The 12,471-nt window shown below is 47.8% G+C and overlaps 2 protein-coding genes across 9 annotated transcripts in view; one reads left to right on the top strand and one right to left on the bottom strand.

The window, feature by feature from the left end:
- The window catches only part of Ralgps1 (Ral GEF with PH domain and SH3 binding motif 1), a 235,391-nt gene that overhangs the window by 129,365 nt on the left and 93,555 nt on the right, over positions 1–12,471 (top strand). The window lies entirely within an intron of this gene.
- The window catches only part of Angptl2 (angiopoietin like 2), a 31,442-nt gene that overhangs the window by 4,525 nt on the left and 14,446 nt on the right, over positions 1–12,471 (bottom strand). Inside the window, exon 3 of the mRNA XM_055600988.1 lies at positions 675–868. Within this exon, the coding sequence (XP_055456963.1) occupies positions 675–868 (194 nt within the window). The remainder of the gene's footprint in view (positions 1–674; positions 869–12,471) is intronic.

The following is a 12,471-nucleotide window of genomic DNA, read 5'->3' on the forward strand; positions in this document are numbered from 1 at the left end:
AATGGAGGAGTGGTGGGACTCAAGGCTAGACTTTGGAGGAGGGACAAGCAGGAGATACACAGGCTGCCCAGGGTGAGCCAGGATGGAGGAGACTGGAGGAGCTGTGGCAGGACTACATGCAGTCGCTGCTTTACCACTCTGTGGACATAAGCCTGTAAGGTGACTTTGAGGCAATCCCTTCCTCAAGGCCATACACAAGAGCCACTGCTGCAGCACCTGACACAGGACAGGTGTCTATTGACCTGAGCTGCTCTTGCCATCCTTACTGTTCCCTCTTGGTTCAGAGTAGGGTAAGAGGTGTGATAAGTCCCTTGCACTTGACTTAACAAAGAGAAGCATTCAATATCCTGGGAACTAGGAAGCCCAGAGAATGGAGCCTGCAGTTAGGGCCCACTTACTGTCACCATTCCATACATATGGCTTTTAGAGCACTTTCCAGGACCTGGAGCCTTGGGACCTGCCCCTTCTGGCCCATAAGAGCAGATCCACCTTGCTGGAGGCCCTGGCTGGGAGTAAGATGCTGTCTTTGTTCCGTCTTCTGCTGAACAGCAGACAAGGAGGGGTCTGGCCTTACCACTGTGATGGCTTTGCAGAAATGGTCCTGTCCTTGTCCTTCTGGACTGGAGGTGGACTAGTCACCTTGCTGGCAATGCATACAGGCCTGCTGGTCTCACCTTATAGGTCTCCCAGTTTCTGAAGAAGTTGACAGAGCCATCCAGGCGCCTCTGGATGACGGTCCAACCCCCAGGGTCATGCCTTTGGTCGCACCACACCTGCATGAGGCGGTTGGTGTTCTCAGGCTTCACCAGGTAGATGGAGCTGGTGCTGTGGCCATCTTCCAGGGCCTGTAGGCAATCTCTCCATGGGCCTGTAGACACAATATGTGTATGTTACAACTGACTGCCAGGAGGCTATACCCTAGTGTACCTCAAAACAGCGATAACTTCTAACGGAGACGTAAGGGCACAGATTGAAGGGGCAGATCTTTGCTTTATACGTTTGAGAAGTCATGTGCTATGAAAGCAAGAGCCCAGACCAAGAGTCGCGAGGCCTGGACTCCAAGCACACTTCTGCCTTTGCACTCTCACATGTGACCTATGAGAAAGGTTCTTCATGTTTCCTAGCTCTTAGTTTCTCCTGTTTGTAGATGAGAGTCATTTTCTCACTAAGAGCTGTTAGGATTATAGGTTATTTGGGTGGATATTCTTTGAGTAATTTTTAAAGAAGTCATTTCCATTGATGCAGTGAGGTGTGTACCTACTGTGCACAGCCACATTCATCATGCTGTGTGGGCTCAATGCTATGTTTTACCAACCCAGTCCATGGCTCTCCTCACCAGGAGACAGCAATAGGGTCTAGGAGCCTGGATAGCTGCCATGTGTCTTTCAGCCCTTGACCATGGCTCTCTCCCTCCTCCAATGATGTCCTATGTTTTGACATTACTCACACTACAAGAAGGTGCAGGCTTGAGTCATCAAGGTCCAGTCAATCTGGGGTCTTCCTCAGTTGTTGAAGGAAACTTCTGGAGGTTTTCAAGACCTACCTAGTACACTGCATAGTTTAAAATAATTGTTACACTTTGCTGCATGCTTTTCAAAACATCCTTGAGGCTGGGAATGACTAAGATGAAATGTGCTAGGATGTCTGATTTGCTTATTATTTTGTATGTCTGTCCACAAATATCCAGTCACTGGTACAGACCTGTGTAGTGGTACACACCTGTCATCCTAGTACTTGGGAGGTGGAGGCAGGAGGATCTGAAGTTTAAGGTCAGCCTCTGTACAAAGTAAGTTCTGGGCCATCCTAGGTAATCAGATCCTGTCTCAGAAAACAAAAATAAAAACAACAATAAAGCCAGCTATTAATTGAACCCAGCCCTCTGAGGGGCTACCCTGCCCTTGAGAATAGGGCACTGTAGGCCATCTCTGGGGGCCAGGCTTCACCAGCATTCTCAGCTATAATTCTGGCGATCCTGTCTTTATCCCTCCATGGGTAGGGAGGTAGCTCTCAGTGGTGGGTTCACTCAGTTTTTCCTGCACAGCCAGCCCCAGCTTTGCCGCTTCCCAGAGTCTGGCACTTGCTACCTTCCTGGGCCTTGTAAGCAGTGTGGAACACCTCACAGAGTAACTGATGGGGACAGGGACCATCTGCTTCTCTGTCAGTCTCCTTCCTGTGCAAGTTTAGCTGGATGCTAAATGGTCAATGCATTTCTTTCTTCATTCTCTAGGGGGCTTCTTACAGCCTTACCTTTCTCTGCACAAAGGACAAGCAAGACCCCAAGTGCTCAGCCTGTACAGAATGTATGACATACAAGCAGTTTCTTCCTTCCTTCTTTCTTCCCTCCCTCCCTCTTCCCTTCCCTCCATTTCTCCTTCCCTCCCACTATCTCTCCTTCCCTCCCTCCTTCCCCTCCTTTATTATTCCCTGATGCTCCTTCCTGCTTTTGCTCACCCCCAGTTTCTGTCCTGGGGAAGGGGAGGCCAGATTTTTAGAAGGAACATTCAGAAAGGAGAAAAAGGTTTTCGTTATATTTGGCCCAGGCCCCAGGGACTGAGACAGAGAATGAGAGTCTGTCCCTGACAGCTGGAGCAGAGTGCCGGTGGCGTGGGAGGCCTCTCCCACCAGCAGGTCAGCAGGACAGGGAGCCACTTTAATGAGAATACTGGGATAGAAGACGGAAGGCAGGAGAGACTACAAAATAACACCCACCAAAAGGCAGCAGCCAGGCTTCTTCCTGCACAGCCACCCAGCTCCTGGGGGATGGCCAGATACAGAGGTGTTGTAGAAGGCCGTGCCATGTAGGAAGGCTTTGGAGGCCACTGAAAGGGTGACAGGTTGGTCTCATAGCTACCAATCTGTGATGCCTTCCATGGTTCAGCTCTGCCTCTAGCCTTCTTGAAAATGGGCTTTCAATTTATTTAATTTTTATTTTTTGAAAACAAGTATCTTAGAATGATTTGAAGTCTTTAGTAGTAAAATCTCTTTGAGTAGTAAGAATTTGTAGAAAGATCTGGGAGATGGCTCAGGAGTTAAAGAGCTTGTGCAGATGAGGACCTGATTCAGTCCCCAGAACCTGTGCAAAGCAGTGTGACAGCATGCACCTGTGATCTCAGTGCTCCTGTGTCAAGACAAGGGATAGATTGGGAGAAACTGCTCAAGCTTGTGGACCAGCTAGCCTGGCACACACAGTGACAGACATGAGAAACCCTGTCTCAGGCAGTGTTGGACAAAGACCAGCACCTAAAGATGTCATCTGGCTACCACATGCATGCCATGGTACTCACCCATATCCACACATACAAAAACATACAAGAGGCACACACACACACACAAAAGAAATCCAAGCAAATATCACACATGTACACACACACTAAATAATTTATTGAAAGAAAAATGCAGGCTTATATAGCTTTTGAAAATGTTTCAGAAGGTGAGTGGAACTTTGAGGTCCAGGTGGGAACACCTCACCCTGAGAAGGCGTGTCTACAGCCGCAGTAACAGTTGGACCATTGGAGCCTATGCATAGCTCTTGCTGTGTCCCGTCTATTAAAGGCCTTGCCTGGGTATTTACAGTGCCGATCCTTCCCAGGCCTCTGACAGCTGGTTGTAGTCTCCCCATTTTACAGGTGAGGAAACCCAAATCCAGAGACCTAGGACAGCCCAAGACTACAGGGCCCATGGAGACAGTGGTCTGAGGCTTCCGGTGGTCTGGCTGGGAGGGTGTACACTCTGATGCACCTTTCTCTCTCCCCAACCAGAGTGACACTGAGAATAGAGGCTTGGCTCTGCTCTTGGCATCCTGATGACCAGATCTGTCAGGTTGTTAAACCCTTTTAGTTTTGTCTTTATTGATAATGTGGGGTTTTTTTTGTTTTTTTTTTTTTCCTACATTTACTGTGTCTTTTGCCCATTTTGCAACTATTTTGGTGTCTTATGATTCTGAAGTTTCTTTTGTGTGTATGTGGCAAATCTGGTCATTGTGCAAGGCCTTCTAGAACTGTGGAGTGGTTTGAAATGATGTAGAAGCACCTGTTTTTCCTGCCTTGCACACACCCTGCAGTGTGTCTGACACTCGGGCCACCAGGTCATTAAAGCGCCCAGGCTCTCTCAGAAGCTGTCCCAGATCTCCACACTCAGACACATCCCCTTTACTTAGATACTTAAGTGAGAGACAAAGTTATCAGCATAAACAGCAAATGAAAAACAGTCCAAAATACAGATTGCATTGAAAACGTGACACCAACACCCTGCTGTGAGGAGAAGCCTTTGTGTAACCTGGAACGGCGCAGTGGCTGAGCTGTGCTGCACACGGGAAGATTCAGTATTGTAACATGGATAACTCGGTGACAAATCTGTCATCATTACTTTTGGGTAATGCCACAGAGGGCCAAATAGAGCGTCCAGTTTTGGGTAAAGAATCTGGTGCTGGAGAAGCATGAGGTTGGGGAAAGACTATTGATATGGTGTTCAGGGCACTGGGGTCAAATCGTGGTGGCTTTTGTTACTCACAGGGTGATTTTAGGCAGGTTCCTGTCCCTGCTGTGACACAGGGAAAGAGCACTAGCACCAGGGGCTAGGTAAAGTCTCTCTCTTAGATACAAGCTTGATATGTTGAAAGTAGTTCAACCCCTTCCTTGAGACACACCTGCTATTTGCTCTTGAGTTTCCAAAACTAAGTATATTTTACTACACACACACATACACACACACACACACACACACACACACACACACACACACACATCCATGCATGCACGTGTGTGTATGTGTGTGTTCATAGGTGTATTTCATTAGGCACATTTTAAAAGCAGAATCAGTAAAGGCCACTAAACTGTACTGCAGTAGAAAATGAGAATCTTTTTTGTTGAGTGCAACTGAATGTTCAAAGTGCAGCGGGCGAAGCATCTTCTGGCTCAGAGCAAGTGCCCAGTTGGTATTTGCCTTGGCACCCCTTCTGAGAGGTAGCTCTGCCCGCAGCACCAGGCCAACACTAACTCGGCGGCACCTAGGCTCACCTCTATAAAGACCATATTTACACCATAGTCAGAATGTTCCACATGAAGAGCAGTGTAACTGCCATGGTGAGCAGACTATGTGCTTCCCTAGAGATGGGCAGGGTTGCAGTAAAGGTATAGGATCAGGGCCAAGGATGGGGGAGGGACGCTAGCCACATGGGACACAAGATTTTCAGGTCTCGGGCCTTGGTACCCTGGGGTCAGCCCTGGGAATTTTGAAATTATTTGGCTAAGGGTAACTCAATTTATGGTTGGCTCTGATTTTTCAGCATATCACCTGGGGTTGACTGGGATGGTGGTCCAAGCCCTGATCTCCTCTCTGGCATTCCTGATGGAGACATCCTAGGTGCAAGACACACAGCCACCATGAAAATCAGGAAGTACTTCATTGCTCACTTTCCTGGAAAAGGCAAGTTGAGGCTGGCAGCCAGGTACTCAAGTGTACCGTCTCTCATGTCTTCTCTGTAACCTGAGAATGACCAGCCTCAGCTGGATTGACCCAGGCCCTATAGCTGGGCAGTGGTTCTGATCAGGCAGACTGCAGTGCCTGCACCAACACACTTGAAATATGAGTTAGAAGCAGAATCTTCCAGGGCTGGTCAGCAGTTGATGCTCTTCTGCTAAGCCCCTGAGCCTCAGGTGGCCTTAGGCTGAACAGAGGCATAGGCCTGTGGTAATGTCCCTCGGAGTGCTTCTGAGAGTGCTGTGGTGCTCATGTCACCCTAGGATACTACTAAGACACCTTGCTTGTGTGAGAACCATGTGCGGTTTTCAGTTCTCATTGATAGTCTGTCTCCATAGAGGCTCTTTGCCAACAGAAATGACTGGATATTAAAATTGGATCTGGAATGTCAGATTTACCCACTTAATGCCAGGGCGAATGTACTTCATAGGAGTGAGTCCCACCCTGGCCAGTGACAGGCTCCTGGGTGTCCTGAGCAGGAATGAAGACAGACCCTGGGCATGAGGAACAATTTTGTCTGATAATACTCAGTCTCATTTTTCAAGAAGTTTGGCAAAAATCATTGTCCACATCAATGGCTTCTTTCAGTGAAACAGAGTGCAAACGGTGGCCTAAAGATGGGAATGGTTTGCAGGTTGCCAAAGGTGTTGGCAGTGTGCATACCGTTTCTTCCTTGTGATGGGGATGGGAATACAGATGAATTCACTCTGTCCTCAGCATTGAGGGCCTAGGGCAGAGAGCTTTGAGTTTATTAAAATGTTTGACACTTAAAAAACTTATTGTTTCTCAGATATGAAAAGAAAACTACAGAATAAAAACTTACTAGCCTATGATTAAATTCTACAAAATATACCAACCACCTTGCCAGATTCACTGATTGTTAACTTAAGCCTCTAGAAAAGATGTTATTACTCTGGGAAACAATTTGTAGGTTAGATTTTTCTCACTCCCCCAAGAATTCCTGAGCATGCCTGATGTTTGCTGAGAAATCAGAGCCAACCATAAATTAATTGAGTTACTGCTAGCCAAATAATTTCAAAAGCAGAATTATTCAAACTCTTTCAAAATTGTTACAGTAAAACTTATATTGGATGTGTGAGGTGAGTGCACTCCATGAATCTGATACAGCTCCAGGCCTCCCGAGAGCTCTTAGGGCCCATGAAGGACTTGCAGAGGCCCCTCCTGCCTGTTTGACCTCAAAATAAATAAGACTGCTCTACTGAAATGTTCAGTGTTAGTTTCAGGCTGAGAAGCATATGCCCACTCAGGGTTCCAGCAGGCAGCTGGATAGGAATAGATGGGAGCTTTAAACAGCTCAGGAAAGGGGTGGGGCTGGGGGTGGAGCCCAGTGGCAGAGTTCTTGCCTAGCATTCTTTGGGCCCTGGGTTCAACCACCAACACTTAGGGGAAAAAAGAGAGAAAGAGAAAAGCTGTTAGGACAGCAGGGTCCTAGAAGTCTCACTGTGCAGAGGTGAGCATCCTTCTGGGCTCCAAGGGTCAGGGTAGAGCCTTCCTTCCCCAATGTTGCTGTTGGTGGCCCCCAAGGCTGCCTGGGTAGTCACTGGATATAAAGGGCTCACAGTCGACTGCAGGCACACCATAGAAGAATTTAGCCAACCCAGGACTCTCAATCCACAAATGCTAAACAAATGGCTGGTGGTCCTGTGGTCAGTCAGCCTGTGGACCCTTTTTGAGAAAGGAGACAGCTTTATCGGCTCTTCTTAAGGAACCTGTGTTGGCTTTTCATGGTCACCATTTGTCTCCCACATGCTCACAAAGCCCTTTATCCTCTGTTCTACCATTTGACTCTGGGGCTGGACCACAAGCCACTTGATATGTAATTTGTGGCATTTTGGCTATTTTCTCTGTCTGACACAGGACATTTGCCTAGCACTGAGCCTGGTCTTTATGGTTTCCTGACAGTTGCTGACCATGGCTGAAAGCAGGTCTGTCCTTGTCAGCTCCTCTAGAAAGCCTTTCCCAGCTCCAGAAGACTGCTTCATCCTGCATAAGCTTCCTAAATGCCCTTGTGTTTATCTTTTTTGGAGTGTAGCATGATCGGCCACTACCACATCTCAGAGAGCCTATAAGCAGCCAACCAAGTAACTCCTGTGCCATTTCATCCTTACCTGAGCTCCTGAGTCACAGGTAGCTCAGGCTCAGAGGCCTGTGACTGGCGCTCAGGTCTGTCTCTGGCACCAGGTTCCTCCTGCATAGCATTGTTACCATGCAGTCAGGGTTGTTGGAGATCTGTCCCCCAGTAGATGGTGGTAGGCCCCTGTGAGAGCAGTCACCTTCGCAGGGCAGGGAGTCTGTGGTGAGCAGATAGGTACAAGTTCTTCCATGTTCCACCTGCCTTCACCTGTCCTGTCTTCATAGGAATATAAGCTACATTTCTTTGTCACCCTTAGCTTGAAAACCTTCAGTAAACAGAGACCTCCATGGCAGCTGGTCATCTGCATCTAGACCAAATCCTGAAAAGGAAATAATTTCTGTAGGGAGGTCTGGAGCAGACCATGTGCAATGGAGGTCCCATGTGTCTGAGCAGTGCCACATGCTGCCTTTGCTGGTCTTTTAGAAACTACCCTTAAAGCTGGGCGTGGTGGTGTACAACTATAATCCCAGCACTCAGGAGGCAGAGGCAGGTGGATCTCAGTGAGTTCAAGGCCAGCTTGCTCTACAAAGTGAATCCAGGACAGGTAAGGCTACACAGGGAAACCTTGTCTTGGAGGAAAAAAGAAAAAAAAAATACCCTTAAGAAAAATCACATATACCACTCATTTTCAACATTAAAACTCTTAATTGCTGTCATTTAAATTAATATTTGCTTTTCCTTTCAATTTTTTTCTTTGTGTAAAATAATTTTAACATAAAATTTTCTATTCAAAAAGGGCAGGGGAATCACTCATCCTTTTTAAAAAAGAGAGCATGGTTGACATAAGTGCTCAGGTTCAGCAACTCCCATCTCAACTGAGATTCAGGTAAGGGCCACCTCGCTTATTGCCAAGGCACTGGATCTAGGTTCACCTCAGGGAGGCTGATACTGAGCAGCAGTGAAGGGCAGGCAGGAAGGGGCCCTCTCCAGTGTTCCGTGAGCAGGTCCCTGAAGCCCTCTTAATAAGTGTGTATCATTACCTTTCTCATGTACCTTGACCATCAGGCTCACTCACTAGACATGGTTTAGACACTCAGCAGTGTAGTACCAGCTAGCTCAATTCTGCTTGCTTTCTCTTTTCAAAAATGAATTTGGCAGCCTGCCATGAATACTGTACAGTCAACCAAGTAAATTCACCACAGTGATCCATTTGTGTGGCTAGCAAGCTGGCCACAGATGCCCAATATCCAGGATTTTCTCGATTACTTCTGGCTTGCCAAATGCCAAATTGTTGGGATTTCCAGGCCCTGAGGTGCCAGATGCCCAGCTTCTAACAGTCACAAAGTTGATAGTTTATCTCCTGAAAATAGCCAGGGCTTTTAGTCCACTGTCATCCTTGGAACGTGGCCGGAGGGGTGGAGGGATAGCTGTGAGTCACACTCAAAGGCTCTTTGTGATCAGTTCCCCAGACCTCTAGAGAGGAAGGGTACAAGGAAGATGGTTCTGGAGCTGCCTGCCTTGAGTGGCTTTCGTTTAGGTAGAAGCTAGTAAGGAATGTTCTTTGAAATGTCTGCTGTGTTGAATTTTGGATATCTTAATTCATTTAAGAAAACATTTTAGGAAAAAGAGTACAATACAGGGGAAAGAGCACACATTCTAGAGGCAGGAGACGGGGTGGCTTTCCCCTCAGTCTCTGTAGCCTCAAAGACTAAGTCAAAAGCGGGACTAGCCAATCACCCCTCACCTGCGGCATCACACCCGCCTCCCCAGGGATGTTGTGCTAGGAACCATGGTCTGCAGGCGTATTTCCTGTCTCAGGGTGAGTGAGTTGCAATCAGGTGGAACTCTACCTAGGAAAGTGTTCTTGCCAGCGCATCCAAGCCACAGCTCTAGTGGCCTAAGATGAAAGGGTGATTTGCATATGAACCTTGTGTTGTTCATGAAGCAGCAAGTCCCTGAGAGGGAGTCATAACGTAGAGAGCTAACATGTCAGGAGAGCAAGACTTTAGGCCCAGCTGTCTATGGGAGGCTGACATATAGCCCCAGGCTATGTCCAAACCTGACAGGAGCTAACTGCTGGATTTACCTGAAGCTTCCCTAAGGAACCGTGTCCTGGCTATCAAGTACACATCCTGGTTTCTGAGGACTGAGGAGGAGCAGCTTGTCCTGCCTGGTATGGCTGCAGCTACTGTGTCTGTGTGGCACTGTAAGATCCCTCAGCCCCCCCACATACATACACATGAAATTATGACAGAAGGCAGGCCTGTGGTGGCAAGTGCTAAGCCACACATTCCTAGAGCAGTTTTCCCACACGAGTGCCCTAGATGCTTCCTGGATTGCTGGCTGTGTAGCTGTGGCTAAGTTATTTTGAACCTCTGTATCCTGGAAATTACAAGTGCAGTGGCCCATCTCTGCTCTGCATAAAGAGGCTGTGTGACAGGGAGGCCATGCTGGGGCCCAAGGTGCCTCATTATCCATTTCATGATATTAGGGCTCTTCTCTTTCCTCTGGAGATACCCGCTAAGCAGGAGAGGGAATAGCTAGAGGTGCCCATGCCTGTTGGTTGTTTCTGTTCTTTATTTTTTAGTTAGTTAATTAATTAAGTTTTTTGAGATAGGGTTTCTCTGTGTAGCCCTGGCTGTCCTGGAACTTGCTCTGTAGCTCAGGCTGGCTTCAAACTCACAGAGATCTGTCTGCCTCTACTTCCCAGGTGCTGGGATTAAAGGCATGTGATAGACATGTCCCCCACTCCACCCCAGATGCCTGTTGGCTTTTAAAGACTTCTTTCCAGCAAGGCTATACTATGGGTGCCTGGCAGTACCATGCTTCTTAGCCATTTCCACAGTGGGCCTTATTACCAGAGACTGGCATGTGGAGATTGCCTGGGGTGAGCTCAGAGCCCATCTGCCTTCCCCTGTGCTTCTTAGGGAATGACCTCTGAAACTGTCTTCTAACAACAACAGGACCCAACAGGAAAGGACCCAGGCTTCACTGCAAGCATCAGCAAGACCAAAGTATCCCTAGTCTGGCTAATCCTGAGGGAGACAGGACAATGTCTAGGTGTGAGGCCTGGGAGACTAGACTAGGAACTACCTGGATCCCTCATCCTAGCTCTTAGCAGGTACCCCCCGACCCAGGACCAGCCTGTCACTATCTGACTATGGCTGGGAACAAGTCATGAGTTCAGCTTCAGATAAGAGACTGGGGCTACCTTGGCCTTCTGCAGAAGGGCATGCTGATTTCCCAAGCAGCCACAGAAATCAAACAAAACATCACTCTAAACTTGCTAAAGGGAAACCAAAGGCTATGATGGCCTGAGTGCAAAGGTGTTTAATTGTAGAGGTGTTTCTGGCTGGGTGATGGCAGCAAGTCAAGGCTCTGTTGGGAGAACAGAGGGGTTTTGTCTTCAGAATTTGCCTGAGCTGGAAGAGAGCTGATAAGCACTCTCTGTCCATTGGTTGGACCAAGGCTCAGTGCTCGAGACCATTTGCCTTTTTCTTCCATTTCAGACCAGGCCCAGGAAAGGTAGGGCCTGTCCACCTCCATCCTTCTCCCTCCTCTGTCTGCCTTTGTGTGGCCACTCAGTGGTGAGATGCACTGACATTTAGGGAGGCTTTGCTGACACACACACACACACACACACACACACACACACACACAGAGAGAGAGAGAGAGAGAGAGAGAGAGAGAGAGAGAGAAACATTGGAGTACACACAGGTCTTGTGCCTTCTGCTTCCTTAAATGGCATGGTGAGTGAGTATGGCACCCTTAGGTACAGCAGACTACAGGTGCCACAGCTGTGCTGGGATGTAAAGAGCAAGGCCAGGGCCATTTGAGAGGCTAAGAACAGGTCTATGCCCTTGGGGCTTTGTACAGACCCAGTTCCGTCAGGGACCAACTAGTAACTTGGTGTCCCAATGCCCAGGTATACCTGGTAAACTTACAAAGCCTTCAAGATGGAAGACAAAAGTCTCAACTCTGAGCCATTGGTGCCTTCCAGAAGACATGGTCATGCATCTCAGTGACTCCATAGTCTTTCATCTGCCAGACACTGAGCAAGCACACTGGAGTATTCCACATAGTGGCCAGACAATGCTCAATGTATTCCTGGTATTTTGTTATGCTGGCTTCATACATTCTGACATTGTTCCAGAAATTTTGACCCTTCCAGAGAAATCTTGTTAGACTTCTATATGGAATTTGAGGAAGACATGATTGGAGGCAGGGTAGATCCTAGACAACTTCACACACCTGCCATCTCCTCACTGAGTTCTGGAGACCGTGGTTTTCACTTAAGGTCAAGGAGGGCTCTGGCAATGTTGGCGACATCAGAGCACATTGTACTCTCCTGACATACTCCTATGAAGCTATGACTGTTCCCATCTCTTCATTTGAAGAAAGTTGAGGCTCCGAAGAGTTAAAAAAACAAAACAAAACAAAAAAAGAAAATACCACCTTTTGTACATTTATTTTTGAACTCCAAATGTAGAGACGGTCAAGGATGATTTTGAACTTCCAGTGCTCTAGTCTCCACCTCTTGTGTTCTAGGATTGCAGACACATGTCACCATACCTGGTTTTGTGCATTTCCAGGGATCAAATGCAGTGCTTTGTGTGTGTTAGACAGACACTACCAGGACTACATCTCCAGCCAATTTAAACAGCTTTCTCAGCAAAGAGGGGAAAGTGGAGCCGCATGCGGATCCAGGTGTTTGTCCCCATTTTGTTTTGGCTCAGGAATGTCCCGAGGTGGTTGAGTTAGAAACCAGAGATCTGAATTTGACAGGAGGTCTGGGTGACTGTGACACCAGCCTGGCTGCAAACATGTTTGAGCCTTCATGTGGTGCCCAAGGGCAGTTCTCCCTCTGGGAGTTCTGTCAGAGCACAGCACAACACACC

The sequence above is a fragment of the Psammomys obesus genome, unplaced genomic scaffold (assembly GCF_907164565.1).
Source record: "Psammomys obesus unplaced genomic scaffold, mPsaObe1.curated_primary_1811, whole genome shotgun sequence".
Classification (NCBI taxonomy): domain Eukaryota; kingdom Metazoa; phylum Chordata; class Mammalia; order Rodentia; family Muridae; genus Psammomys; species Psammomys obesus.